Source organism: Falco cherrug, chromosome 16, assembly GCF_023634085.1.
Source record: "Falco cherrug isolate bFalChe1 chromosome 16, bFalChe1.pri, whole genome shotgun sequence".
NCBI lineage: Eukaryota > Metazoa > Chordata > Aves > Falconiformes > Falconidae > Falco > Falco cherrug.
This window is the reverse complement of record NC_073712.1, coordinates 7,086,301-7,114,072: the sequence shown is the minus strand read 5'-3', so window position 1 is coordinate 7,114,072 and position 27,772 is coordinate 7,086,301. Positions and strand designations below refer to the sequence as shown.

General features: G+C 58.3%; 1 protein-coding gene across 2 annotated transcripts; it reads right to left on the bottom strand.

Moving 5' to 3' along the window:
• On the bottom strand, window positions 1-26,762 carry MAPKAPK2 (MAPK activated protein kinase 2). Of its 2 annotated transcripts, none has more exons than XM_055728358.1 (10): window positions 26,345-26,762; window positions 6,110-6,249; window positions 4,348-4,412; window positions 3,553-3,632; window positions 3,322-3,448; window positions 2,724-2,799; window positions 2,402-2,526; window positions 2,022-2,107; window positions 1,839-1,919; window positions 1-1,531 (listed from the first exon to the last, which is right to left on the bottom strand). In XM_055728358.1, the coding sequence occupies exons 1-10, from the start codon at window positions 26,591-26,593 to the stop codon at window positions 1,388-1,390; spliced, it is 1,173 nt and encodes a 390-aa protein (XP_055584333.1). In that variant the 5' UTR covers window positions 26,594-26,762; the 3' UTR covers window positions 1-1,387. The 2 variants fall into 2 exon arrangements, with proteins under 2 accessions (XP_055584333.1, XP_027672213.1); XM_027816412.2 differs by lacking the exon at window positions 26,345-26,762 and adding an exon at window positions 13,889-13,957.
• Window positions 26,763-27,772: the final 1,010 nt, after the last annotated feature.

The window sequence follows — 27,772 nt, the reverse complement described above, 5'->3', positions numbered from 1 at the left end:
TGACGCATTAAGTGTCTTTAATCCAAGGGACTGAAGAGCAGACCAGGAAGATTAGTATAAGCCAACAGACAAAAATTTTTTAAAAAAAAAAAAAAAAAAAGGGATAAAAATTGGTTTTTAAAACAAATTAAAATTCCATACAGTGTCTAAAAGATCACCTAAAAACTAAACATTGCTTAAAATTTTTTTTTCCCCATTCAAACACATTTAACGCAGTGAAACGTTGTGACAAATAATAATAATAATAATAATAATAATTCATGGACTAAAGACTTCAGAGCAGCCGTCCTGCTCCCAGGAGTGGAGGAGCATTGCCAGCCCCCCAGCCCCGGGGGGGGGGGGGGGGGCAGTGCTGCTGTCCCAGCTTGAGCTACGGCCCCGTGCCTTTTCCACCCCGCTCCACGCAGGACAGCATCTCCCCCAGGGGGACAGCATCTCCCCCAGGGGGACAGCATCTCCCCCAGGGCTGGGGGAGCGGGCAGAGGCGGCAGGGAAGCATCTGCTCCCCACGTCCCTGCAGAGCGGGGTAAAACAGGGGGCACTGGCCTCCTGCTCGCCCCGTTTCCCCCCCCCCCCCCCCCCTGCCCACCCCTGAGGTCAGAACTGGATTCCAGGCACAGGTACAGACTGCGGTGCCCACGGCGGGGGGCTGGGGGCCACACGCAGCTGCTCGCCCACGGACACGACACACACCCCACGCACAGACAGACAGTGACACAGACGGTGCTGGCGGGGAGCCCTGCGTGCCGCCCGGTAGAGGCAAGGCTTCCAGGCTGGGGAGGGAGGGGGGTTGGCTTTTGGCTACCGTGCTTTAAAAGCAGCAGTTTTCCAGCCAGCAAAGCAGCATGGCAGCCACAGGGACCCCCCCCCCTTCCCCACGCCAGCCCTGCCACACACAGCAGGACGGGGGAGCAGGCAGCTCTCCTTCCCCACCCCTAACCCATTCCCAAGCCCGAAGCCCATCCTTAGCCAGCATCCACACCAGGAACACACTGTCTGGCTTTCAGCTCTACAGTAGTTTTTAAAAAATATTTATATGTTATATACCCTAAAAAGGTCACCACAGGAATTTCCATGTCTTTGGAAGGAAGGAAAAAAGAAAAAAATCAAAACCATTTCACGAAAGAAAAAAAAATTATCCAATTACCAGCGGCGTTCACCTACAGGACAAAACCCCTGGCCGCAGCGTATGGATCTGACGGGGGAATCTTACCGCCTGCTCCAGCAAGGTCAGAAACACAGGTGAGTAGCTAAAAATAACTAGTCTGGTATAAATGTCTGAATTCCATGCGCTTGATATAACAGTCTGTCTCTTTTTGTCTTTTTTCTTAAAAAAAATATATATATAGTTATTGCTTTCTCAAGGGCCGGCGGGCGCGGGGCACCCTCAGTGGGGGAGCGCGGCAGGCTCGGTGGGGTTTGCTTTCTTCCGCCTCTTCATCAGCAAAGGGTTCGAGGAATCTTCGATTTTCTTGATCTTGATTTGTTCATAGTCCACTCGCATGGTGGCCAGCGCGCTCGTCATCTCCTCCTGCGGGCAGGAGGCACAGGCAGCGCCGTCAGCAACACCCCGTGCAGGCACAGCCCGCAGTCCCCCAGGACCCCCAGGGTGGCTGTCCCCCCTCCGAGCTCCCACAGGGACAAACTGCTGCAGCAGGGGCTGAGGGTCACACCGCCAATTTTTCCAGCCCTGTCCTGAGCACAGATCTCCCCGGGAGCCAGCACCCTCGCACCCAGCCCGAATTTGCCCCGTTTGTGATGAGAAGGCAGAAGCGGACAGTGCCCAGATGGCACCCGGGGCTCAGAGCGTTTCAGAGAGCAACAGAGGGAGGTTTTACCTTCACGTCCTCCCACAGATCCTTCTCCTCTTTCAGCACGCGGCTGGTGTGCAGCGGGGTCTGCGGCACCTGCATGGATTGCTGCCAAGAGCAGAGGAGTGTGAGCTGGGAGCCGCAGGCATCCCACCCCTGCCCCATCCTCATCCCCATCCCACCCTGCTGCCTCATCAACCCCGCACTCACCATGATCCAGGGGTGGTTCATGAACTCCGTTATCGTCATACGCTGGGTCGGGTCAGTCTTCAGCAGGTTGCGTATCAGCTGCTTAACTGGAAGGGTTTGGGCAGGGCTGAGCGTTAGTGGGTCCCAGGGGGCTCTCCCCATGCTCCAACCCGAGCCAGTGGCCCCACGGTGCCTGCATGCACCTCCTGTCCCCTCCGTGCCACAGAGCTCATCCTGGTCAAACCCTTCAGCCAAAGCCTCTCCAGCAAAGAGGCGAAGCTGCAGCATCACTGGGAGGTGGCCCACGCTTTCCCCCAGCCCTCGCAGCGCTGCTGGACACAGGGCTGGCCCCGATGGGAAACCTCAGCCTGGGGACAAGCCATCGCAGGCACCACATTTACCTTCCTCCGATACTTCGGACCATTCTGGATTGGGAAACTCGTACTGGCCCATTCGGATTCGCTTCTTCATGCCAGGTGAGATGGCCAGGCCGTGGTTGGAGTAGAAAGGGGGGTACCCACACAGCCTGCACCAGGGGAGGGAGCAGAGAGTCAGTGCGTTGCCCCAAAAGCCCCCCAGCAGCGCCTGTGGGGCACGGGGCAGTGCCAGGAGCAGGAGCAGCGCAGCTGGGAAAGGCTCAGCCCCACCAGCCAGCAAACAAGGTCAGAAGCTGCATCCCCGCTTCTGACCATGGCAGGACGGCGAGGGACCTGTCGGACTTACAGAATGTACATGATGACACCGAGGGACCACATGTCACAGGACTTGTCGTACTTCTCCGGGCCCAGCACCTCCGGGGCTGGTAAAGAGAGAAACAAAGTCCTGAGTCAAAGCGGCAGCGCCCGGTGAGAGGGACGTGACCATCCCACGGAGCTGCCCAAGAGCCGCCTGCAGCTCCGCACAGTCTCGGCAGCCCTGCTCAGAGCAGCGCCAGCGCTGCTGCATGGGCACCAGCACGGCCACGCAGGCAGCAGAGGCAGCAGCGGTGCAGGGTGGTGCCACCTTGCAGCCCCGAGCATGATGCAAGGGAGGCTGCAGCACGGGGGTGCAACGTATTGGCCACACACACCGACACCACGCTCATCGCAGCCCACCGAGGGGTGGCATGCAACCCCTGCACGCACCAGCGAGCTGCAAACCTGCACCCAAAGCAGCCCCCAGCCCCAGGCATCCCAGACAGGGCTCGCCCCCAACACCACGCAGGAGCTGAGGCTCCAGGCTGGATGCAGAGCTGATGGGCTGCACGTGGCACCTTCCAAAGCCCCCCGGCTCTGCCCTCCAGCCCTGCAAACCTGCAAGCTCAGGACCCCCAGCCACTTACCCACATAGTATGGCGTGTAACACGGAGTGGCCAAAGAGTTGTGCGTGGTGGTTTCTTTAGCAAAGCCAAAGTCCGTGAGTTTTAGCACAGCATTGGGCCTTTTGGAGGTGTACAAGAGGTTTTCCGGCTGTGAAAACACAGGGAAGAAGTGAGCAGAAGAGCCAGAGCAGCCTCAGCATTGCCACAGGCCAAGCGGGGCTCGGCATCGCTGTGTGAGCGTGCAGCACGTACCTTCACATCCCGGTGCGCAATGTTGATCGAGTGCAGGTACTGAATGGCTTCCCCAATGCTCTTCATTATCTCTGAAGCCTCTGAAGCAGCAAAACAAAATACATCAGAAGCGTTTGTAAGCAAGATAAAATGAGCACCATTCCCTGGGTCAGTCTGCCGACCAGGAGCCAAAGACTCTGGCTGAGGCCAAAGGGGTTTCCTCCACCTGAAGTCCCTCTTTCCAAGCAGGGCCCCCCCCACCACCCAACCACGGGTCAAATGCAAACAGAAGAGAAACTCCCAGGAGAAGGGATGGGGCAGGCTCCAGCCCCTGACCCCCCCCACCCAACTGCACAAGCCCCAAGGAGGGGCTCGCGCTGGGGCAGGGGGGCTGATCCAGCCCCCAGCACCAGTAGGGACCCCAAATCTGCAGGGAAAACAGCTGGGAAAGTTTTCCCCATGGGATGGGAAGCCAAGGGAGGCAATGGGCTCAGGGTTTGGGGTGTGCGGACACTTCTGGCCACAGGAGCAGCAGGGATGGGATCAATGAGCTGTATGAGAGCCACATCCCCTGGACTTCATGTTTTTTGAGAGGAGTGGGTGTTCCTGAAGGTGACTGAAGCTCCTGCCTGTGCTGGAGTGGGACGGACAGGGTGTGGGGGTGGCTGAGCAAACATCCCCTGCTCTCAAGCCAAGTGCAAAACCCCCACTGGGGATTCAAAAGAGCAACTGAGGGTTTGGACTGGACCAGAGACACTCCTACAAACATCCAGGCATGGTCAAAGACAAAACGCCTCGTCCCCACGGGCTCCATACCCCGTTCCGTGAAGGCCTGGTCTCCCCTGTCTTGAATTCGGCTGAAGAGCTCCCCGCCGTCCAGGCTGGAAGAGAAGCAGGCAGCGTTAGATGCTGCTGCATCCATCTCGCCACTGGTGCAAGTGGCACCGCAACCTCTGATGCTCAGCCAGGAGCTGCACAGCTCGGCAAGAAACAGCCCCCTTCTCCATCCCAAGCCCTTGGATCGGTGTTTCTGGGCACGGGGTGCTTCAGAGCTGCCTCCTTCCAGAAATAAGCGGGGCAGAGCCTCCGTGCTGGCAGCGGAGACGCTGGGTGCAAGCGGACGTGGTCTCCCCACCAGCCCACAGAAACACATTTACAGTAAAGACAGCAAACGTGGTGAGAACGCTCCCAGCACACCCAGCCCCATTTAGCTCACAAGCCAACCACCTCGCCGGCACACTAACCCCGTGCAGAAGTGCTGAGCAAAGACTGTGGCACAGGCGAGGCGTTAGCAGCACCGAGATGGGCTCACGGATAGGACGGGGGAGGCAGAGACTGAACCCCGCTGCAGCAAAGCAGGCGCTCACACAAGGTGTTGGAGAAGGACCGAGGAAAGCTTGGTGTGGTTCCCTCCCCAGCCAAAGGCTCCCCAGGTACCCTAAGGAAAAACCCAGCTCCCAGAGAGATCAGGAGTGAGATCGGGGATAATTCTCCATGAGAACAGGGATAACGGTGCTTCCTGTCCCTGCCTTATCTGACTTGAGCAGAAACGGCTCCCGGCTTCCCCAGCACAGATAGCATCTCCTGCCAGCGCCCTTGACATTTGCTGGACATGTGCAATACAGATCGTGTGCAGCTGCCGCTGCACGGAGCGGACAAGGAGACACACCATGCTCACACTGAAAGTCAAACGCTGCCTTGTGATGGGTGTTACACCCAGAGCATCCCTCAGGCAGCGGGCAGCTACCGCGGAGAGACGCTGCAGGGAGCTGTCGTTGCCCTGGGGGACTTGTTTCCTACCCTTCAGCTACTGCTTTCTTCCCACACAAACAGATGTGCCACACAAACCTTTCCCATCCCTGGCTGCCCAGCGTCCTGGCGTGGTTCTCAGAAGCCTCTTCCCACACAAGAGCCGCTCGGGCGGCTGCCGCGCCGCCTGCCCCGGCGCTGCTCACAGTGCTCCTCGCACCCGCTGCCCCCCCGGGCAACCTACTGGCTTGCCAGAGGAGAGGTTTTGGCAAGGAAGCTGCATCAAATCACAGCTGCGGTTGGGATGTGGTTTCAATACTTTCCCCTTCATTCCTCCTCCTCCCCAGGTTATATCAAGCATCTACCCGAATCAGAGCCACTCAACTGCCGCTGCAAGAGATGCAACAGCGTTAGTAGATGCGCCAGCTCGGCTTGGCTGCGCGCTGCCCAGCCGACTCCACCGCAGGCTGCTGGGGTGCCAGGAACCCACCGACTACCCTGACTTTCGATGGTCAAAGTCAGTTTGGTTATGATCTACCTGCAGCGAGAACCACAGGCCCTAAGCCTCCCGACAGCCGAGTGAGTTTTCAGAATGACTCAGAGCCAGCACAGCTCCTGCCGTCCCTCCAACGCCAGCAGTGCAGCACCTCTTCCAGGGCTTGCATCCCTACGGCTTGCAGGCTGCAGCCCCCAGCACAGCATCTCCCTGGGGTCCCCAGCACCAGCGCAGGAAGGTGCTCACCCCACTTTTGGCATCACCCCATTGCCCTGCAGGGCTGTGGGTGCTCCTGTGGGTGCTCCTGTGGGCAGAGGCCACCCCGGGACTCACCACTCCATGACGATGAGCAGACACTTCCTCCCTTGGTAGAGGTTCTCGTAGACGTCCATGATGCGGACGATGTGCGCGCACTGCGACGCTCTCCAGTGCAGCTCCACTTCCCTGCGGGCCTTCGGGCAGTCCTGCAGCATCTGCGAGAGAAGCGAGACCCCGTCAGACCTGAGCCCCCACAAGAGCCGGGCCATGGCACCCCCCGGGCACACTGCCCACGCAGGGAGGACGCAGGGGATCCCTGCAGGGGACGGGGCCAAGCGTGGGTGCTCTCTGGGGGTGGCATCGAGGTGAGCTCCAGCACGCTCTGTGCAATGCCTCCATCCCCATCTAGTGGGAAGAGTGTGAAGCCACCCGCCCTCGTAAGCCTCTTGCCCTCTCCTCCAAGGCTACAAAAAGCTTATCCCGGCTGCCTACCCCCTCCCTGCACCCCCGAGATGCCACCCCGGTGCCCAGCCAGCCTGTGCCACCAACCAGCAAGACTTCCATACTGCATTTAGGAGCAAACTTCTGCACACTGGTACCTCCACCACTGTGCCCCGGGGTGTCACCCAGCACCCTGGCTCTCCTCTTGGCAGCCCCCCAGCAAGTGCCACCCACCCATCACCTCCCAGACACCAGGCTGCTGCTCAGTGGCACTGCCAGGACCCTCCTGCCCTTACACACGGCAGAAAAGCACCTTGCCACGGCTTCAGAGGCCACCAGCCCCCAGCCACACGTGCCTGCGGACCGGACAACACAAACAGCCAGATGTTGCCTAAACAGCAGCTTTTCTCCCAAGCCGCAGCAGCTCTTTAATGAGGCCTCTGCCCTTCCCAGAGACAACTCGCAGTCTCCAGGTGCAGGAAGGATTTGCTCATCTGCCACATACTATTAATTACCATGTTTATCAGGATAAACAACTGGCCTTAATTATTATACTTCTAAATATAGAGCAACAAATGTGTCTATCTTGAGCATAGTTCATTTTCCTTCCTGTCTCCAGCAGCTCTTGGGGCCAGGCTCGCCGGAATGCCCCAGAGCAGTTCTGCACCTCGATGTTGCAGTGAGTAGGGACACATGGAAATGCATCCCACCCCCCGTGTGCATCAGTGGGAAACAGCAGGTTTGGTCATTTTACCAAGAGAGAGACAGAAACTTACTTCTTGCCCCTCTGCCCTCTCCCCGCCGAGCTCCCAGGGCTGCTCCGCAAGGAAGAGGAGCATCAGCCCCTGGGATGCTTCACAGGCTTGGCAGGACCCGAAGCGGTGCCCAGTGCATAGCAAGGACCCCTCTGCCACAGGGGGATTCTACAGGAGCAAGGTTTAACGCTTGCTGCAGCCCCAAAAGACACACACTGCCTGTGATAAACGAAATGCTTGCTGACAGCACTCGTGTAACAGCAATTTGCACTCCTGCCTGCAACGGGCCACTTGCCCTTAGCTGCAGGGCAAGGGACAAATAGGATGCACACTTCAGCCCCCTGCCCGTAAACCCTAAACCCATTAGGTGGGGTTTGGTCTCACCTCTCCCACCTCCCCAGCTCTCCTGCTTCCCAAGGAAACCCGTGCAGGTGGACAGGGTGCAGGGTGGCTTCTGGTACCAAAACATCTGGGGGCTCAGCAAAGACCAAAGTAGCCAAGCCACCCTTTGCACAACCATTTGCACCGACAGCATCGATGCAAAAGGAAGGCAGGAGGCTGGACAGCCCTTTCCTACTTTGCCATTGCTTAATTACCCTAAAAACCAGATCCTGCCAAAGCCATAAGCAAACACAGCGCCAGTCCCCCCCCCAGCAGCCACACAGGCAGGGAAGGGGCCTGGAGAAAAGCTTGGTTATTTGCAGCTCCGCTTCGAAAAGCCTGGCGTGGGGAGCCAGGAAGCTGAAGACTAAAAAACAATTTGTAATTACGCACTGGGAAAATTGAACAGCAGGAAGCAGACAGTTAACATCCTTCTGCACAAGACAAACAGGAGATGTACAGAAATATATATCCAATTTTTAGAGGTCACTCGGAGCGCTTTTAAAGGAGCTTAACTGTATTTCTAATGAACTAAGAGGCAGCAGCCTCCATTACCTGTACCAGCACAGCCCTGATGTTTGCTTTTGTACACAGGCACCTGCAGGCGAGCAAGCAGCTGCCCCGGCGCGCTCAGAACACGCCAGCTGCAGCTCAGCTGCACCACAGCCAGCTCCCTCTGCCACAGAGAGGCCATGGAGAGCCTGCTCGCCTGCCTGGGAGAGGATTAAACCTCATTAAGAGTCTGGTTTGGTCTATTTAGGAAATGTTCCCCGTGGCAGGTGACAGCGCCGTGACAAGGAGCTGAAGACCAGGTGCAATGAGGCTGCAGGGGGATGCGGGAGGGACGTGGCAATGCCCAAACCACGGCAGAAGCAACCCACAAGCTCAGCATCACCCACATGGCCTCCATCCTGCCCTCAGCACACAGCACCGGCTCCCTGCGCCCCAGGGTCGTGCTGAGCATGGCACAGGGGGGAAGGACCCTTCGGTCCTGGTCCAGGCACAGCGAGGGCAGCGCTTGCACCAGTTCCTCACCAGTTTCTCCTCAGCAGATAGCTCCCACAGCCGATGACTCTCACTCCCTCCTGCGCTCCTTGGCCGCAGCCAGCAGTGAAACCACCGGTGGGTGACATCCTGGCGTGCCAAGTGTCGCTCTGGTCATGGGAACTCCACATCGAACGTATTTGGGGGTGTGTGGTAACACTGCTCGGGTCCCTAATTTAGCTCCAGTATCCAGGGCAGCCTATGGCTGCAACAAGATTTATATTTCTTGGCTTGCAACAAGGAGGCTGGGATGGGAAAAGCACCTCGTGTCTCCCTGAGGTTCAGCAAGGGTGAACTGCCCCTGTCCCACCCCAGCTGAGGGTACCACTCCGGGGACACCGTCCCCTCCCACCCAGCAGCTTCAGAAGCAGGAGATTTTGCAACAGCCGTAATCCCGAGCACAACCAGAGTTAACCCTTTGTAGAGGGGAGACGGCAGCAGATGGACAACCTGCTGGAAACCCCTGACAGCCCCCTGCTGCTCCCAGCGCAGCTTTTCCACCTCTGTCCTCTTCTTTTCCCCTTCCAAGGGAGAGCTTCTTGGAGATCATTGTTTCAGATAGGAAAGGCTGCGCCACCAGCTCGCTCTTGCTGGAGTGGAGGGCTCAGCACTGGGGCAGCAGCTGAGCCCAGCACCGAAGCGGACAGTAACCGGATCCCCAAGCTACACAAGCATCCCCAGGATGGGGCACAAGAGCAGCGCTGCGCAGGGGGCTCGGCCACCGCCTCCGAGCAAAACCAGGTCCCTCGAGCAGGGGAGTCGTGTGCGTTTCCCTTTACAGTGGTTACATGCTTTAGGTGCTAGCTTTGCAGCCAGCGCAGGTCTCTGAACCGCCTCTCATCATCAGAGAGCATCTCTGCGTCTGGGTGTCCCTTCAAGACTGCGAGGGACAGGGGACAACCAGGACAGCCATGCACCCCAGAACCCTGCACTGTCCTGTCTCACTTCCCACTGGGAAGGAGGGAGAGCAGGGAAAGAGCCACCCCACCCCACCGCGGTTAGGGAGGCAATTCAGCTCTCAGCCGTGTTTCAGCTCTCCTCGCTGCAGCTCGACACCTCTGCGATTTCGGCAGACGGCGTTTGCTGCCATCCTGCGCCTTGGCTCAGCCCGGCTCCCCCAGGAGCCGTTACACGCTGTGAGAGAAATTAGTTACGTGCAAAGCTAAACACACTCATTAGCTTCAATAAAACCCACAAGCCAAGGGCTCTGAAACTGGGCCCACCAGCACACGGCACAGCCCAGCCACTATGTGTGGGACCCCCACGGCAGCAAAGGCTCCTCCCAGGCTCCCACAGCAGCGCCGGGATTTTCACCATCTCTGAAAGACAAACCCTGGAAGCAGATGCTGAAAACAAACCAGAAAACAAAACAGCTCGCGGGGCATCTGCAGGGGGATGGCACCCACCCAGCAAACCCAAACCCGGCAAGCTGCCTCCACGGTGCAAGGAACAGGGCTGCTCCCCGCCTGCCACCGGGAAGGAGCTTCAGCAGAAATGAACGGGCTGGGGGCTCTGCCCCGTCTGCTCGGCAGCACGGCGAGCTGCATCTCATCCCCCACCATCTCACGCCGAGCACAGTGAAGGCAGGTGGGCATGGGGAAGGAAGGAAGATGCCGGAGAAAACAAGGGGGCTGGAGCCACCTGCACTCACGTTCCCTCACCCGCGCGCGTCCTCAGGCACCACTGATTCAGTCTCGCCGCCTCCTCCTGGGATGATGTGCCATGAATCACAGCGGGTTGGCAAAGGAAGCTCCCTCCTCCGCTGGCACGGCAGGAGGTCCCAAACGACCCCGTCCCAGTCCTGCTGCTACCCACCGTGGGTGCCACTGCAGCCCCGAAGGGTACTGCCCCTCGGCGAGCCACGAGAACTTGCTGTGATCACTCGGATCGGCAAAATACCCCTGTGCAAGAGCTTGCAAAGGGAAACTCACCTCCCATGGGCAATTTCCATGAAAACTGAGGATCAGGCGCATACTGGCATGCCAAGCTGTTCATTTTCCTGGGCTCCTCCTCTTTGCTCTGGCTTCACGCTCACCCCGGGCGCCCCAGCTGCTCTTGCAGGCAGGGTATTTTTATTTCTGTGTGTATTTTGATCACACCCAATTCCCCTCGGTTCCCAGCAAAGTAGCACAGGCTGCACGCCTCACCTCTGCGGCAACTGCCCCTCCAACAGCCTCCTGCAACAGGACCTGCAGGAGCGTGCCCACGCCACCTCGAGGAGCTCCCCTCGGGAGCTGTCTGCACCACGGGGGTTAAAATAAACTCTTCTTAAGTTGCAATAAAAATAAACCTACAGTGAAGAAAGGCAGGCTGTCATCCTCCCGAGTTTTCAGCCCAGAAGCAAAGCAGAGGTTCCCCTGCCTGTACTGCGCACTCCAGGTTCCCCTGACTGGGCTAGCACGGGGCAAGGAGCACTTTTTCCTAATAAAGCAAAAGGATTTCTCTTCAAAGGATTTGCCTCTTCTAATCCCTCCATGAGCCCTAGTTGCCAACTGGCATCAGCTGCTTCACACATTTGTGGAGCCAGCGCTGGATGCTTTGCACATGCTGTTCCCACCTCACAGCACCGGGAAGGTAAAGCCCCCCTGCCCCCCGCCACCGGTCCCCGGTGCCCACCCCACGAGGCACAGTGCTGGGGGACCTGGATTAAACTGATCACCTCCCCTGTGTCTGTCTACGGCCTCTAATGCCAGCCCATGCGGGGAGCCCCCGAGCAACCGCCCCGAAGCTGCCCCAGCATCTCTGCTGGGACGGTTCGGAGGGGACAAGCAGCAGAAGGGCACAGGAGCGGCAAAGCTTCGTTCCACTTTTGCTGTTTATGAACTCTAGAAGGGAAATAAAATCACGAGTCCCAAAGCCCCTGAGAGGAATTACGTTACCAAACGCAAGGGAATTGATAGTTCAATCACAATGCAGTAACGCGCAGCTCAGGAAATCTCCCCCACATCACCAACCTTTACCTTAAGCCCATCCCTACTGCTCGCATCCCCCGTGACCCAGCGATGGGACTTTCCCCAGCTGGGGATCAGTTCTGCTCCATGCAAGCACACAGAGCCGCACAGTCCCTGCCTGAAGAGCTTTGAGCCCCAAGAGACCAGGCAAAAGCCTCATCCTCACGTTTGTTTTGCCCGGGGAAAGCCAGAGAGGAGACGAGAGGTGACGTGTCTGGAGGAGGAGCCGCACATGGGTCCTGCAGCGTCCTGCATGCAGCGTGCCCCAGCCTGCCACGCCAGGGTGCTATTTAGAAGGGTGGCCGCTGCTCCTGGATGAGATGGCTTCACCCAAGCCTCACGGTTTGCAAGGCAGGACAGTACCACCCACCTTCTGGAGGGATGCTGGTGGTGGCTGTGGTGCCCGGGCAGCCGCTGAGGCTTTGGCTGTTTGGGAAGGACACAAGCACAGCCGGCTCCATGCATCAGTGGCTTCATGCCCCACTGCCATGAACAAAAGGTCATCCTCCACATTTACTTTCCTCGGGGAAGATGGAGAGGTTGGAAAAAGCGTCCCAGTAAGACAGAATTATTCAGATTAGAAAGAGCTACACACGGAGCAAGACTGGAGATGCAATTCAGGCCGAGCAAACGTGAACTGACACACATGCTCGAGCTGCTCGGCTGCATTCTCCGAGCCTGAATTATCGGAGCGCTTGGAGGAAGACCCAGAGCCATCGCAGCGAGCGCGGGGAAAGCTTTCCCACCGTGCGGACCAAGATGAGCAATGAGCCAGGCACGAAGAGGCTGCATGTGCAAGGGGCAAGCTAAAAACCCTGCCAGCAGCAGCCAGCACGCTCGCGGGGGCAGATGTCGGAGCAGGCAGCCTCATCCCTGCTCCTGCGGGTGATTTTGCAACAGGGCAGAGGATGGAAACGGGGCGAGGGAAGAGGCAGCTATTGCACCACGCTTTCACAAGGAGACCCATCGCACCGCTCGCCTGCAACGGTTGCACAACCCTCCATGCCCTGCGTGCTGCCAGCTCCCCTGCCCACGGCTCCCATGGGGGTCCATGCCCACGACGGGATGCTCAGGACCCCCTGCCCTACAGCCCCCACCCCCACCGCCCAGGGCATCTGCTGAGCATTTCCCCGCTCTTCCCCACGACAGATGCAGCAGCTATTCAGCCTTTTCAGGCCGCAACAAAAGCCTCTCCAGGCACACAAAGGCGAGGAGCAGAAGAAAGGCTGGGGCTTAAATAAGAGCCACCTGCCAGGGGCCTGTGCCCCCCGTGCAACTGGGGTGCTGCTCCCCAGCCAGCCCCGTTCTGCAGAGCCCATTTACCAGCAGCACAATTATTCTTGGCACGTTGATTTCAAAGAAATGAAGCTCCGAAGCGGGTACTCAGAGGCAGTGCCCTGGATGCTGAGGGAAGGGCCACCAGTGTGGTGGGGACATGGCGGGTGAGGGCAGAGGAGGAGATGGGGAGATAGGAGGGGGCTGCAAAACTCATGGGAAAAAGTCAAAGCAGGTAAATGGCAACAAGGCGGCAGCACGAAGCATCCGCGCTGACTCACAGCACCAGCAGCAGGCTGGAGCTGGTGCTTAATGAACAGAAATAAATAGTTTCAAGCTTCACGTATCCGAGAAAAACAAAATTTGGGGCCAATTCAGTCCCAGGTTTTTGTTTTGGGATCATCCTCTTCTCCCCGTACACCAGAAGCAGCACCAGGTTTCAGTGACTCACCCACTGCTTGTCTCTCGGGATGCTCCAGGGCTGGTGTTAGTGGCCCAGGTGAGACAGGCACTAGCCATGGTCAGCAAGGCTCCCACGTCCTGCTGTGCAGAGGGATGCCCAGGAGATCCCAGGGAGCAGACCTGGATGGAGCGATGGAGCCACCCCCCTGGCCAGGACCTCCAGGACCTCCCTGTGAATCCAACAGGGACAAAGGGGGACATGATGGCCAAAATACCCCAACCCAGCCCATCCCTTCCTACAGTCACCCAAGATGTCACTTCCCACCAGGAAGTCTGAGCAGGGAAAGGACTCGGGGCTGGGAGAAGCTGCAGCCCAGCTCTGGACAGAGCCGCTGCAGGGGGGGTGATGCTCAGAGACCCCTCTGCAAACCAAACCAGTGCATCCCGCACGCCTGTGCTGCAGCCCCTGCCAGGGGCACGCCGCAGCCACCGGGGCCTTTAACAAAGCGAAAGGAAAGTGAAAAGCCAGGGAGGGGCGGACGTCTTCATGTGAGACATGGCTGCAGCCAGCGGATCTGCTCCATGCACAACCCCTTTACTCCCACCTCTTCGCAAAGCTTCGGGGCTGGGGTCAGCTCCTCCTCCTCCCCAAGCCCCATCCCCTGCCAGATTTCCTACCGGAGCTGCCGAGCTCATCAACAGAAAGGGGCACATACGTGCTTTTATGATAGGAAGTGGTTGATATTCGCAGGTGTGATTAATACATTAGTAAACACTAATGTCAACCATTAACTCAGCGCTGACCTATGTCCCCCCCTGCACTTCCCTCCCACAGGCACAGCTTGAAAAAGCCCCTTATCGCGGCGCTGGCACGGCCATCTCTGCCAGCCCCCTGCCCCAGGCCGGGGGCTTTCCCTCACACGGCAGACGCAGACGGACGGACCAGCTCAGCCTCTGCCAGGCAGCCCACGGACAGCACCCGGAGCATCCTTCTGGGTGCCTTGCTCTGCATCAGCCTCACCACAACCTTGGGGACACGACCCCACCATTACCTCTGACCCCAGGGGCAGCTTCGGGGTGATTCCACACACCGACATCCCAGAACTGCTTTTATTTTTGGACATGCCCACCCCTTCCTTAAGTGCACTGGAAGTGATTTAGGGGAGAGGCTCAGACCGCCCAGACCCACGCCTGCAAGCGGAGGAGCCGTGAAGCCCTGCCAGAAGCCCCACAAACATCCACTGCTTCCCGGCAGCTCCTGGGCTCATGCTTTGCACAAAAATGAAGTTTCTCGGGGCCCGACCCATGGGCAGGGCACCCTGCGGGACAGACGGGTGGCTGCCACCCCCTCCCAGCACAGTGATCCTGCCTGCTGCCTTTCAACACAGCAATTAGAGCAGTGAAAATATATATATATATATATTATTTTTTTTTTAAAGAGGGAAAAAAACCAAACAAACCAAAACACAAAGCCGCACCAAGGCCAACCACTCTCGGAGCACCATCCATCCCCGGCGCTGGAAGCAGTACAGCCTCGGGATGCGTTTCTTCCACCCATGCCAAGACTAAGGAAGGTTTTGTTTACACACCCTTGAAGCTTGGTGACGACAGCACGTTTTGCATCATTCTGTCCTTCCCCCAGCCGTTTATTTAATAGAGTTTCACCCTCATCACAGGCTTTGTCAACACCAGGGCACAGCAAATACCTTCCTGAGATGATGCCAGGGATGCGCAGCCCAGTGGTGCCCCACCGGCAGCAGCTGTGCCTTTGCCGGGAGATCCCTGCAGGGCTGCAGAGAGGAGCATCCCCCTAGCAGCTGGGATGAAACCTCGGAGGCACCCAAGCAGAGCCAATCTAAGGGGTTGGCATCGTCCTCCTGCACGGTGCGCCTCAGGCACGATGTCCAAACGGGTTTGAGGCTGCCAGGGCCTCGGGGCTGTGACTGTGGCTCTTCCCCGTGTGAGATAAACAGCTCCCGTGCCGGGTGGCCGCCGCTTTTGTTGGCAGCGGAGCTTGTTGTGCACAGGGGATGGCCAGGACAGGAGCGACCCAGGGATCTCATGAGACGCCTTTGTCTGCCCAGGCGCTCAGTGAGGCAAGGGCCCCGCGACCACCACCGCCCTCCGCCTGGTGCTGCTCCCTCCGCCTCTCACGCGGCACAACAGATAAAAAACCTCCAACACGATCAGCTCCGATGCAGCTGGATTCACGAGCCCACCCCCGGGGACGCACAGGGCAGATGAGGCTCCAGCACACGTGGGGCAGGGAGAGGGGCTGCTGCAGCCGACCCGCAGCGAGGCGTGTGATGAGAAGGGATGCTAACGAAGGGGCAGAGGAAAAGGGGAGGATTGCACCCCACTGGGTGATGGAGAGCGGCTGAGCAGCGCGCACAGTCACACGCTCCCGCTTTTCCCACCACAGCAGTCAGTGTTTTAGGGGAAATCCTGGAGGCTGAAGCAATGCAATGAAGGGCCAAGAGCCTCCTGCCACCCCGCAAGCCCAAGGGGCCGAGCAGGGTGGTTCTCCTCCACCAGCCCCTCTTCCCTCCGCACCAGCCATCCAGAGACTCCTTCAGCCAGGAGGAAAACACAGTTGCGTTTCTATTTTTAAAAAGCCCTTCTTTGCATCCTGCTGGCACCTCATTAAAGCTCCCAGGACACGGTGACTATTATTAGCTCCCTCCAGGCTTTCGGCAGCCCCGAGAGCCTCCGCGGCACCTGTTGGCAGCAGCCGCGCGGCCCCAGAGCCCGGGAGGTTTGGTGAAGCCTGGACGGAGCCCAGGCCACCAGCATCCCAGTCAGCACCGTAACCTCAAAACACCTCAGCCAACAAGCGTGCAAAGCTCATCACCAAGCGCCTGGGTGCACACGCTTCTGAAAACACCATTGGAGGAGAAACCTGAACCCCCTCCGTGTAACCAAGAGGGGAGCACCGGTATCTCCCGTGAAGAGGTCCTGCCCAACACACAGCACAAAGCAAGGGATCGGCAGCGGAGGTTTTACGCTTTTGCATCTTTTTAATCTATAGCAAAGACACATGCGCTCTGGGAAAGACTCACTGATGCTCCCGTGGATGCCCAGTACCCCACTGCTAGACAGCGTTTACCAGCAGGGGCCTTGACTTCTTACCAAATACAACAGACAGCAAGGGCAGCACGTTGCACGCGTTTTGCCTGTTAGATTAGAACGGGAAAGGGCTAAGAGGATAAAAGCAGGGACATTTAAACAAACTGACAACAAAACCTACTCCTGCAGCGACTGCTGCTCCTCTGGCAGGCCGAGCTGTTCATCTCGGGTATTGCCATACCCAGCCTTTACAAAGAAAGCTCCCCTGACAGACAGCGTTACAGACACCAGCTCATCCCGGGGCAGCGTTAACCGGGGCCCGGGGGAGCAGAGGCAGCCCCAGGGCACAGGGTGGGCAGGGGGAAGCTGCTCCCTCCGGGCTGGCCAGGGGCTCCTGGGTCCTGCTTTGTATGAATTTAAGCTTTTTCAATCCCACTTATTCAGGAAAAGAGCTTAGGGCTGGGGGAAGCCAAAGAGCAGACAGGCCAGCTTTTGTGCAGCTCGGCCAGCCGCCCACCCGAGGGCTCCAGCAGCCCCCGCGTTTCCCAGTGCAAACCCTGCGGCACACTGGTGCACACTGGTACGCAGCAGTGCTGGTGCCCGTGTGGCCCCGCAAAACCTAAGCAACCTCGAGCCAGCAAAGCCTCCGTTTCCTAAGCAAGAGAGAGGAATTAAGTCTTGGAGACTAAATTGGAGACTTAATTCCAATGGCCCATATGAGCAGCACCCCACAACAAGTTACCCCCATCTTTCCCACAGCGAGGTTTAAGGCTCTTTCCAAGGCTGCTGGCATGGTTTGGGTTCAGGGTGGGTTCAAGATCCAGATGTTCACTGCTGGTTAGGAGTCAAGTCACTAAAACCTTTGAGGCATCACTGCATCCCAGCTGAACCCTCCCTCCAGTGACATTCGCCTGGTTGTTTCAGTGCAGTCTTTGGGGAGAAAGAAGCGTGAAAGGAATGTTTTAGTAAAAGCCAGAGGCGTGTGACCTGCCCAGCACAGGCTGCCCTGGCTGCCAGAAACTGGCAAAACTGAGTTAACACCTAGAGCAGCCAGAAAACTCCTTGCCCTGGTTAGCTGGACCCCGCAGGGCTCAAGCCCTCCCCGCCCTGCAGTTCCTCAAGGCGAAGCCCAGAATATCAGCCAAAATCACCGCATGCTGAGGCACACGGAAAGCATAGTCCTCCATGAACTCCAGAGCGCACGAGGCACAGACCTGCTCCGAAGCTCCTGGGGAGCAGCTCCAGCTCCCAGCCAGCCTGCCCCACGACCGCCCGGGAGGTGCCAGAGCTGTCAGCAGCATGCAGAGACCACACTTTAATCCATTCCTAAACTCCTCAGCATCTTACTCACCCAGGCTTCATCACTCCAGCATTTGCATCTCTAATGACACCCACCCGAGGCCAGGCTGGCCATCTCCTCCAGCAGCAAGGAGCTGGGGAATGGGAGCACTGGGACACTTCGAAAAATCCTGGAGGACCCGGAGTCACCCCCTCCTGAATCCCACCACCCACAGCACATCGCGCATCATGGCAGAGTTTTTCTTTATCAGCAACTCTTCCTTACAACAAAAGATACTGGGAGTTTCAACCCCAACGTGGAATTGGCAGGGTGGGAGAGGAGATGGAGAGGGAGGTGTCGGCAGCCCTGCTCCAGCACAGACGCAGAGCAAGGAACGGGGTCGTTCCTTGCGGGGAAAAGCACCAGGGACAAAAGCAAAGGCCTCCACAAGCTCCTGGGCCAGCAAGGGGGAAGGTGTCCTCTGCAGCAGCCCGGCCAGGTGCCCAGCCAAGGGCTGCAATGCCCCCAGGCTCCCCAGAACAGCCGTGTCCCCGCACTGACGCTGCCCTGCCGGCGGCACGGGAGGCACCCACCTGAAAACACCGGATTCGCAGCCCCGATGACTTCCAGCTGATAACCCGGGTTCAAGCTTCCTGGCAAGGCCGCCCTTCCCAGCGCGGCGGCACCGCCACTTACGCAAGAGCCGCCCAGGTTTGCTCAGCAATCTGCCCAGCGCAACGGGCAGCGAGGTTGCGAAATGGCTGAAGAGGAAGAGAGAGACGCACCAGAGCCTGGAGGAGGCCGGGCTGGCCGGAGGAGGCTGTTACCGGCAACGATGGCTCCCGTAGCCTGTCCGTACCCGAAAGCAGCGGCTACGGGAACTGTGGGGCCGCGGGAGCCAGCACTCTGCTGGCGACAGGTCGCTGGCACCCACAGCGGCACCGCCTGTGAGCGAGCACAGCCCCTGCCCTTTTGCTAAAACTAGTGGAAATAGAACGTTAAAATTATATTTTAGATGCAATAAGGCCATCCTTACCAGTGAAAATAAAACCACACCCCTGTTACCAGACCATCTTCCCCTTGCTTTTTATTTTATTTATTATTTTTGTTAACTTGGGCTGAAGATAATGTGCATATTTTTCCGGGGGGGGGTTTGATGTGATTGTATCTGCTTTCCCCCCAGCCCAGCCAAGATACCCAGGATGCCATCCTCACTGCCGAGCAGCGCTGCTCAGACCCGGCTCCCGCTTGCACCTATGGGCGCAAGAAGCGATGAGCTGTGGCTACTGGAATTGCAGGCTGACAGGACATGCTGCCAAATTTCCACAGCAGCCCCAGTTTGCGTTCCAGCCGCACTTCCCTGAAAACACACATTTGGCAGGAGGTCCAAGAAGCCTTTCGAGAGGCTGTCCTAGCTCAGTGCCGCGCACCAGCGCCGGAGGACACCGGGAGGACAGCAGACGGGGAGAGCGCTGCTCTGTTTCCGAGCCCTCGGTAGAAGATGCTCCCACCCATGTGTGCCCACAGGAACCCCAGAGGTGCTGCAGCCCTTGGGACAGGGACAGCGCAGAGTCCCAAGCTGCTGTGACACAGATTTAGCCTGTTTCAGCGTGTGGCAACGACAGCCCCGAGCCCGATTTACCCCCCTGGTCTGGGGCCAACAGAGCTGGAGAGGTTGAACTCAAGGTGGGTGCCCAGCGGAGCCGGCTGCAGCCAGGGGCACGCAAAGCCAGGCAGCAAAGTCCATGGTGATGATGACGAAGAAACTGAGTCCATCCCTCCACTGATCCTAAATCTACAGCCCAAAGCGGGTAAGGATATCTAGCAAGAGCAGAGCCGCAAAGTCCCAGCCAGGCCGGGCGCCCCAGGAACATTCAGATCTGGGTTTGCGTTTTGAACTTTATCTCTAGTTTAGGCTACAGCTCGCTGGACGGCCAGGCACAGAATCACATGCGGCCCTGACGCCAACAGCTTGAATAATCTCATTACATATGACGGCAAACGCCGTGCCAGCTGCAGACGGCTCGAGCCAGCGCGCTCACCTGCCCTCTCCGCTGGGAGGGTGTACTTTGTCACAGCAAAGCCACGTACCGACGTAACACCATAATCCATGGGAAGATGCTGTCATCCTCCCCGGCAGCATCAGACTGAAGATGGAGCCACAGCGAAGCTCCACGTGCTCAGAGACAAACCACGCTGGTACCTCATCCTGTATCCCCCTCCCGACAGGGGGTACCATCCCCACCACCCTCCAAATGGCATTTTTGTGGCTCACAGCATCTCCAGCAAAACTCGTGTTTCAGGTCTTCTCGGGTCAGGGGGATCTACCAGCACTCAAGGACTCACGCCCAACAGCCCATTCCTGAGGCCACGAAGGAAATGGCAAGTTAATGCACTATTAAACCTGCCGGCCACTATAATCCTTACCTCAAATTGGTAAGATCTTAAAAGGCTGAAATCTTTGAAATGACTCAGCCATGAGGTACAAAGAAACAACAGCTTAAAAGGCTGTTAAAGCTCTCTGCATTCAGGCTTACTCTTGCGTGCCCTGCTCTAACCCCGCACCCGCTCCCCATCCATCTCTGCTGGGGAACCAAAACGAGAGCCCTCTCCAAAACGAGCCTCCAGGCACCAGTCACGCACGCAGTCCTCGTGCCGTCCAGAGCTGCAAGGAGAATGTATTTTAGCATCCTGCAGCCATGAAAGATGAGGGGCATCCACGGAGGAGATGGGAACCACTTTCAGTGGGATATGAGTCTCAGGGGCCTTTGAATTCCAATGCCAATGTCACCACCAGAGATGACCACGATGCTCGACAGCTCTGGACCACGCTGTGACTGCCCAGGCTGGAAAGAGGTTTCCTGGGGAGCGGTCAGCTAACGCTGTGCTCCCATGCCAGCCTCTGGAGCTGGTGGAGGGATCGCCCGGTCCTCGCAGATCCACACCCCCCCAAACCCCCCCCTCCTCCCAAACCAAGCTCAGCCGGGTCCTGAAGACCATCTCCCGGGTCCTGCCTCAGCTCTGCTGCCCACACCCCTGCCCCACAGGGCAGTGGAGCCCAGCGGCACAGGGCAGACATGGAGCTGCTGGGGGGCATCTGGCCAACACGGGGCCCCCAGAGCTGGCCCGTACCGGACTGCGGCAGCCGTCCTCGCCCGCTGCAGACAGCCCCGGCGCGGCGGAGGGGAGGCAGCGCGTTATTCTTGGAAACCAGGAGGTGAGGTCATGCTGCCTGAATGCTGCAACTTGAGGCCAGACGCGCGGGGCCAGTTGTGCTTGGAGAAGAGCCTGACTTCTGCAGCGGGCGGCCAGGCGAGGGCTGTTTCTGCAGGTCAGGAAGCCAGTTACATTCGAAACTAGGAGGAGGAAAGGGTGTTTTTTAACGAAGGAGGGCTCTTTCCTCCCAGTTTCTCAGCAGACAGTGCAAACCCCGGCAAAGGGATGGGTTTTAAAAGAGCATTGGCTACTGCCTCTGCTGCAAAGCCCTTGGACCACCCCGGTGTGGAGCATATGAGCCCACCACGAAGGCTCAGGAGATGCCAGATGCCAAAGCCGGAGCCACGCTGCTCCCCCGTCCCACAGGGACGGCCACACAGCCACTTCCAACCTGGCCATGCCTCCAGATGCCTACCATATACCCGCACTACCCTGCAAGCTCCACATCACCCATCAGGAGTTCATCCATCCCATCAGATCCCAGAGCACATCCTGGAGGTTTCCGGGATGAGAACAGTCACCAACTCGCTCTTTCAGGCTTCCTCGGCAGGAACTTTCCCAGAGTTTTCATCACCCGTGCCTACCCACCATCCAACGAACGCGTCAGGACACCTAGCTCTCAGTCTGCACAGCATCAAATTATTATTTATACACTGCTTTAAATGCTTTGGAGCAGGGAGCACGTGTCTGATAAAGCTCAGCGCCTGCTCTGCACCGCGCGCTACCCGGAGGCAGAGCCAGCGCCGCCGCAGCCCCGCAGACAAGCGCGGTCCCACACATCAGGCTTTCCCAACACGAGCGCTGGCAGATGGCAGAAACCTCTCCACAGGCCAGCGGGAGCTCGCTGTGAATGATAAAATAATCATTTTACCTGGCTGTACTTGGCTATTAAATCACACACACAGGAGCTGTATTTCTGTCCTGCAGGACAGCTGCGCAGGAAGGATTCATTCTGGAGCAAGCAGCTCAGCTCCTAAGCCCGGTAGCGCTTCTGACACTGCAGGACCTTCAGTAAATCACTATATCTCAGTTCCCCACCTCTGAAAACGCAAGAAACACCGATCTTTTGCAAGACCTACGGCTGATAACATCAGATTATTAAGAGGAAGAACCCCACCACTTCCTGAGCATGTGCCAAAGCAAAAAACAAGCCCCTGCTCCCAGGCCACTATCAGCACATCTCACTCACAGGTTTGACTGCTCAGAACATGCAATCATAGAACCATTGAACGGTTTGGGTTGGAAGGGACCTTCCAGACCATCTGGTTCCCACCCCCTGCCACGGGCAGGGACACCTGCCACCAGCCCAGGTTGCTCCCAGCCCCGTCCAACCTGGTCCTGAACCCTTGCAGGGATGGGGCACCCACAGCTGCTCTGGGCACCCTTCTCCAGCGCCTCGCCGCCCTCACAGTGAAGAATTTCTTCCCAACGTCTGTCTAATCTAAGTCTACCCTCTTTCAGCTTAATGTATTTCTAAGAGATTACAGCAAATCCTAAATCGTTTAAACAAACTCAAACCCCAAGTCAGTCGACTCCTTTGGTCAGCGAGATAATAAACCACCGCCTTGGAAACATCCCAGTGATGTCACTAGACTTTCCACAGCTTTTCAATCATGGCTTGCAAAGGCGGCCACAGCAAAGACATTTCTGATTATATAAAACACAAGGTTAGAGGTAATTAAAATAATCCCCTCACGGAGAGTAGGGCAGAAGTACAGCAGACACACTGCGAGTTGCTTCCCGTGAGCGTGAGCCCAGGACCTTCATCTAACTCCATTGTTTAGGGGTTATTTTTCCAGCTGGATTTTCTGGGGGTTAAAGCATTTGATCTCAAGGGAAGCTGCAGGAAGCCACGGGCAACAGGGTGCTTTGCTCCCCGAAACATCTCTGCAAAACCCCTAGCCATGATGGCAGAGCGAGCACGAGGCCAGCAGCTACACCCTGGAACTGCTCGGTTCCCAGCTACGAGACACCTGCCCGATTTCCATGATGGGCATCTTACAAGAAAGAATAATGAACCACGACTGGCCTTTTTCCTTCTTTGCCATCAGAGGAACCATCGCTCACAGATTATCTGATGAGGCTGAGAGCGAGACTGAGAGTGTTTCACGAACGTGCCCCGAAGCACCAGGGATGCTCCAGAAACGGGGCTGCCAGAGAGGGGACAAACGTGCAAGCGCTCTCCAGGGCCCTGCAAAGCTCTTCCAGCTCTTCCAAAGCTCACCAGTCCAGGGGAGAATCTCCCGGTTTGAAGCTGGGGTTAGGAGTGAAGTTCATTAATGGGTTTTAAAGGAAACCTGCTCCACAAAGAGCTCCATCAAGCGACGCGTACGGCAGAGAAAAACTCACCACCTGCCATTCCTAGTCCCCACCTGCGATTTCCTCGCCAAATGAAGGCAGCCAGCCACCAACCCAGTATCTCGCCTCAAGATTAGTCTTAAAAGTGGTATTTGCAGTAGGCGAGACAGACCTCGCTCCCAGCCCCACCGCTGGAGCCTGCGTCACTAATGCCAATGGCCTGACCACAACGAACACCGCCAAGTCAGACCAGCAGTGACCTACATACAGCAGGCTTTGCAGAAATTACAAGCCTAATTTTGCCTAATAATAAATCACACCAGGGTACAAGGAAAAAAAGGGGAAGAAACCACCTAGACCTCGCATTTCAGTTCCATGCATCACCTCTTCGCAGACTTTATGTTCCCACCCTGCAGGTACATCGCCTCCCATCAGAGTCGGGTCACGGGTGCGTGGGACCATCAGTGGCCTGCTTCCCACCAGGTAATCCAGGGATGCCACACTCCAGGTATTGCTCATTACCAAAAAATACAATAAAAATTGTGGGTGGGAAACTGCAAAATAAACAATAATGATCTATATGAAAAGTAACGGCATATCTCCTGTTTTCACCTAGGTACTACACAGCAGACGAAACTACCATCCGTTAACGCGCACGTGGCATCATTTTATTTAATGGTGCATCCCTGCCACACACTACTGCACTGGAAGGAGAAGAAAATGGGCTGTAACATTTTCACCGCTTCTGGAACACTGTCTCCAAGCTGAAACTCTCCCGGAGCGCTGAAAAGTTATCTTAAGAAAAGTGACTCTCAGCAAAATCCTCACCTAAATGCCTCTCTCTGTTCGGGAGAAAGAGGTTTAACAGCATAATAGTCGCTCGTGATCCAAGAGGAAGCACAACATAACCAGAAGACACCGTTAATAGCAGGGAGACACACGACAGTTTCCCTCTGATGAAGGATCACGTTGTACAAGATTTTGGAAGAGTAAATGTAAAGAGCAACGTTCCAAATGGAAAGGTTTGCTGCACAACCCAAGCAGGCAGCACAGAGAGGTTTCAGCTGTGGCTGCTGGCGAGGGGCCATCGGGAGTCTTTTAAGCATCATCTGAAACATGACAACTCGATGCAATCACTCCCGCAGATCCTGCTTTAGGTCATCTTTCCACACTGATGCAGCCCATGAGTAATTCGGATCCAAATACCTCTCTGCAGGTCTCGAACAGGGACGTTATCCCGGCTGCATACCAGGGGAGGGGGTGAAGCCAGCACGCATCGCGTCTAGGGCAGTCACCCTCGCCAAGTTTGGGCTCAGCAGTTCAGGCCAAATATCATAATCAAATAACCCCAGCCTGTGGCTCGCGCTCACCAGGGCCAGCTGGGTACGCACCGGCTTGTCCAAGAGCCCAAGCTCACACGTTGCAGTTTTTAAGGTGCTGGAAGGAATCGCTTACAGTAGCAGCTGCGCTGCTCTTTGACAAGCCAGAGACGCGTCCAACTGCCCAGCACAACTCTTCCCTCCCCGGCAGCGATGTGCAAAGGGATCAGGGAAGAGGAGCAACACTTTTCCAAAGCGGAGGTTCAGCATCGAATATACCTCACCCACCAAGAGCTGCGCTGATGCTCTGCACCACCCTGCTAACATCCTGTGCTCCAGGATGCTTCTCAACAAACACCACGGCCAAGGACCCAACACAACCCATGGCAGTAAATCCCATCCCCGTCTCCCGCACCGCGCTCCGGTACGGGCAGGGTAACGGCCCCAACCGCCCTACCCGTGCTGGGGCAGAGAGGAACCGCCGGCATCGGGCTCTTCTGCCATCCTTCCCCTTTCAGGGCTGCAAAAGGGAAGTGCTGGAATCTGAGCTTTAAATACGTGAGTCAACGGCAGAAGCGAGGAGGAGACCGTCTGTCAAAACAGAAGAGGATTTCACTAATTTCCAACCGAACGAGATGACAATACATGTCGTCTCAGAGTACGACGCAGTGGGGGTCATGAGAAACGCCTGCGTTTCCAAAGGAAAAGTCAAACTTTTATCGCACAACTGCCTCCCCCCCCCCCCCCCCATCTTTAACCGCAGGGTTGCCGTCCCTTGCTGTCCCTTGCTGACCCCACCACTCCTGTGGCACTTGTGCCTCCAAAGCCCCCTGTCCATTCACTCATTCAGGTTAGGAATCCCCAATACCAACAGATGGGTTGCTCAAAAAACAAAAGAGGTGGGGGGTTACGGGTTTAGGTGGGGGTTCTGTAGCCTTCGCAGCTCTCAGGGTAACACCGAGGGTTTGAACAGCTCATGTGTGGGCGCAAATTGCATCGACGCTGGAGAACACGACGCTCCCGCCGAGCAGACTGCCTGTACCCGCGGCACCCAGCGCCGTGCTCCGCAGCTCCGTGAAGCCGTTCAAACTTCCCGAAGTCTCTCCAGCAGGAAGACCCGCTCCCCGCTTTGCTCAAAAAGCTCGTTTGGAGCGAAGGAAAGCATTGCATCACCTGGTGCTAAACCACACGCCCTTGTATCCACCGTTTCACTATGCATCTTTCAAACAGCAGCAAGTTATGGATGAGGGATAAACGCTGAAATATTCCCTGTCGGGAGCGGGGGGCGACAGCCTGTCGGGAGCGGGGGGCGACAGCCTGTCGGGAGCGGGGGGCGACAGCCGCTTGGTACCACACGCCGCAGCCAGGAGTGACCTGCCACGGAATGGGACACGGGGCAGCCGGTGCCGGGGGGCTCAGCGCGGGGGGCGCTGCGTTTCGAGGTGCAAAGCCCAGGGGGGACTCCAGCCGGGCTCGGGTCTCCTCTCCGCTCCAGACCCCCCCGGGCAGGCTACCCACATGTCACCTCACTTCGTACCACACCAGAGAGCTGGAAAGCCATTCCGGGTGCTCCTTATGGTGTGTGGGGGGGAGTAAATATACACGTTAAAGCACAGCGGGACGGACGGGCAGCAGCCGGCCCCGCTGTCCGGCCGGCTCCGGAGCTGCCGCTCGCCCGTGCCTGCCCCCCGGGACCCCCCGGGCCGGCAGACCCCTCCCATCGCCGTCCGGCGGCGCCGCCGCTGCCCGCCCCTCCGGCCCCTTCCGCAGCACGGCGGCGGGGCGGGGGCAGCCCGGAGCCGCCCGCCCGGTGTGCCCGTGTTCCCCCCCCCCCCGGTGTGTCCCCCCGCCCGGTGCCCGAGGTGCCCCCCCGCCCCCCGCACCTTGAGAGCGAACTTCTCCCCGCTCTTCTTACTGAAGATCTCCAAAACTTTCCCGTTGATGCCCAAGCCCAGCACTTGCGTGGTGACCTTGTAGTCGTCCGTGATGGCATTCTTCCGGATCTGCAGGCCGCCCTTCCCCGGGAACGGCGGCGGCGGCGCGGGCGGGGGGGCGGCGGGCGGCGGCGGCGGCGGCTGGGGCGGCGGCGGGCTGGGGAAGCCGGCGGGCGGCGGCGGTGCCCCGGGGAGCATGGCGGGCGGCGGGCGGGCCGCGCCGGGCGGGCGCCGGGGCTGGCGGCTGGGGGGGCCCGGGGGGGGGCCCGGGGGAGCGGGATGGGGCTGGGGGGGGGGGTGGGGGGGGGTGAAGCAGCGCCGCCGCCACCGCCCCCCGCCGGTGCGCCCCGGCCCCGAGAAGAGCGATGGCTCCGGTGCGGCTCCTCCTCCCGCTGCCGGCGCGGCCCGGCTCTGATGTCAGCGCCTCGCCGCGGCCGGCCCCGGCCGCCGGGGGAGGGACGGGGCGGGGCGGGCACCGGGCCTGCGCCCGCTGGGGCGGGGGGGCGCCTCGGCCCGGCCCCGCCGCCCCCCCGCGCTCGCTGCCCGGGGGGAGCCAGCGCTCAGCCGGGGGGGCTGTCCCAGCCGGGGGGTGCCAGCAGGTCGTGGGGTTCCCAGCCCCGTTGCCTCCCCCCGACAGCTTCCTTCCCCCGCTGTCCCGGCAGCATCCCGACGGCGGCCGGGGGCAGCTCGGGGGGGGGGGGGCGGCTCGCTGGCGCCCCAACACCCTGTTTGGGAGGGTCCGGATCCAGCTCCAGGGGGGGAAGAGGGGGTGCACAGCAGCACAGGCACCCAGAGCACCGGGGCCAAGGCAGGGAGCAGGAGCGGGTCCAGAAGGAATAAAGACCATCCCGAGGGTAACAGATCAACCCCCATTTCCACACTCAGAACCCCACAAAGACACCGGTGGGCTGAGAGGGGATCTGTGCCGAGGTGCAACGCGCCCCCATATCCAGCAAAAATCCAATGAACGTTTTTTCAGCCGGAACACAATGGGAAATCAAGACTTTTCATTTATCGACATGAAAATCCCAGCCTGCTTGTCACTGATAATCCCCCTTTTCTAAGTAAAGGACACTTGTTTTTTGACATTCATCCCTCTCCCACCCAGCTGTCCCACAACCGGCGGGGAGTCCGCCCTGGGGAAGGGAGATGAGGACGCGTGCCCCGAAGCCATCTCGGGAGCGAAGGGCAGAGCCCAGGGACCCCCTGCGGCCCAGCCTGGTGCACATCCAGCCGCGCACACAAGCCCACCTCCCGTGGCACAGCCGAGCAGCAGGACACTTGGTGGCTTGCAAGGTGACAAGCAGCCCCAGCCACAAGGCAGGCACAGGCTCTGCTCTTGCTGTGAACCATGAGGAGCTCTGGAAGCCCCTGAGA

Excerpts from the sequence above, each read along its gene's own strand:
- MAPKAPK2 (XM_055728358.1), bottom strand. The coding sequence starts at position 26,593 with ATGCTCCCCGGGGCACCGCCGCCGCCCGCCGGCTTCCCCAGCCCGCCG. Across the intron at positions 1,920-2,021 it reads TGAACCACCCCTGGATCATG|CAATCCATGCAGGTGCCGCA; the intron begins GTGAGTGCGGGG and ends TGCTCTTGGCAG. Across the intron at positions 1,532-1,838 it reads ATCTGTGGGAGGACGTGAAG|GAGGAGATGACGAGCGCGCT; the intron begins GTAAAACCTCCC and ends TCCTGCCCGCAG.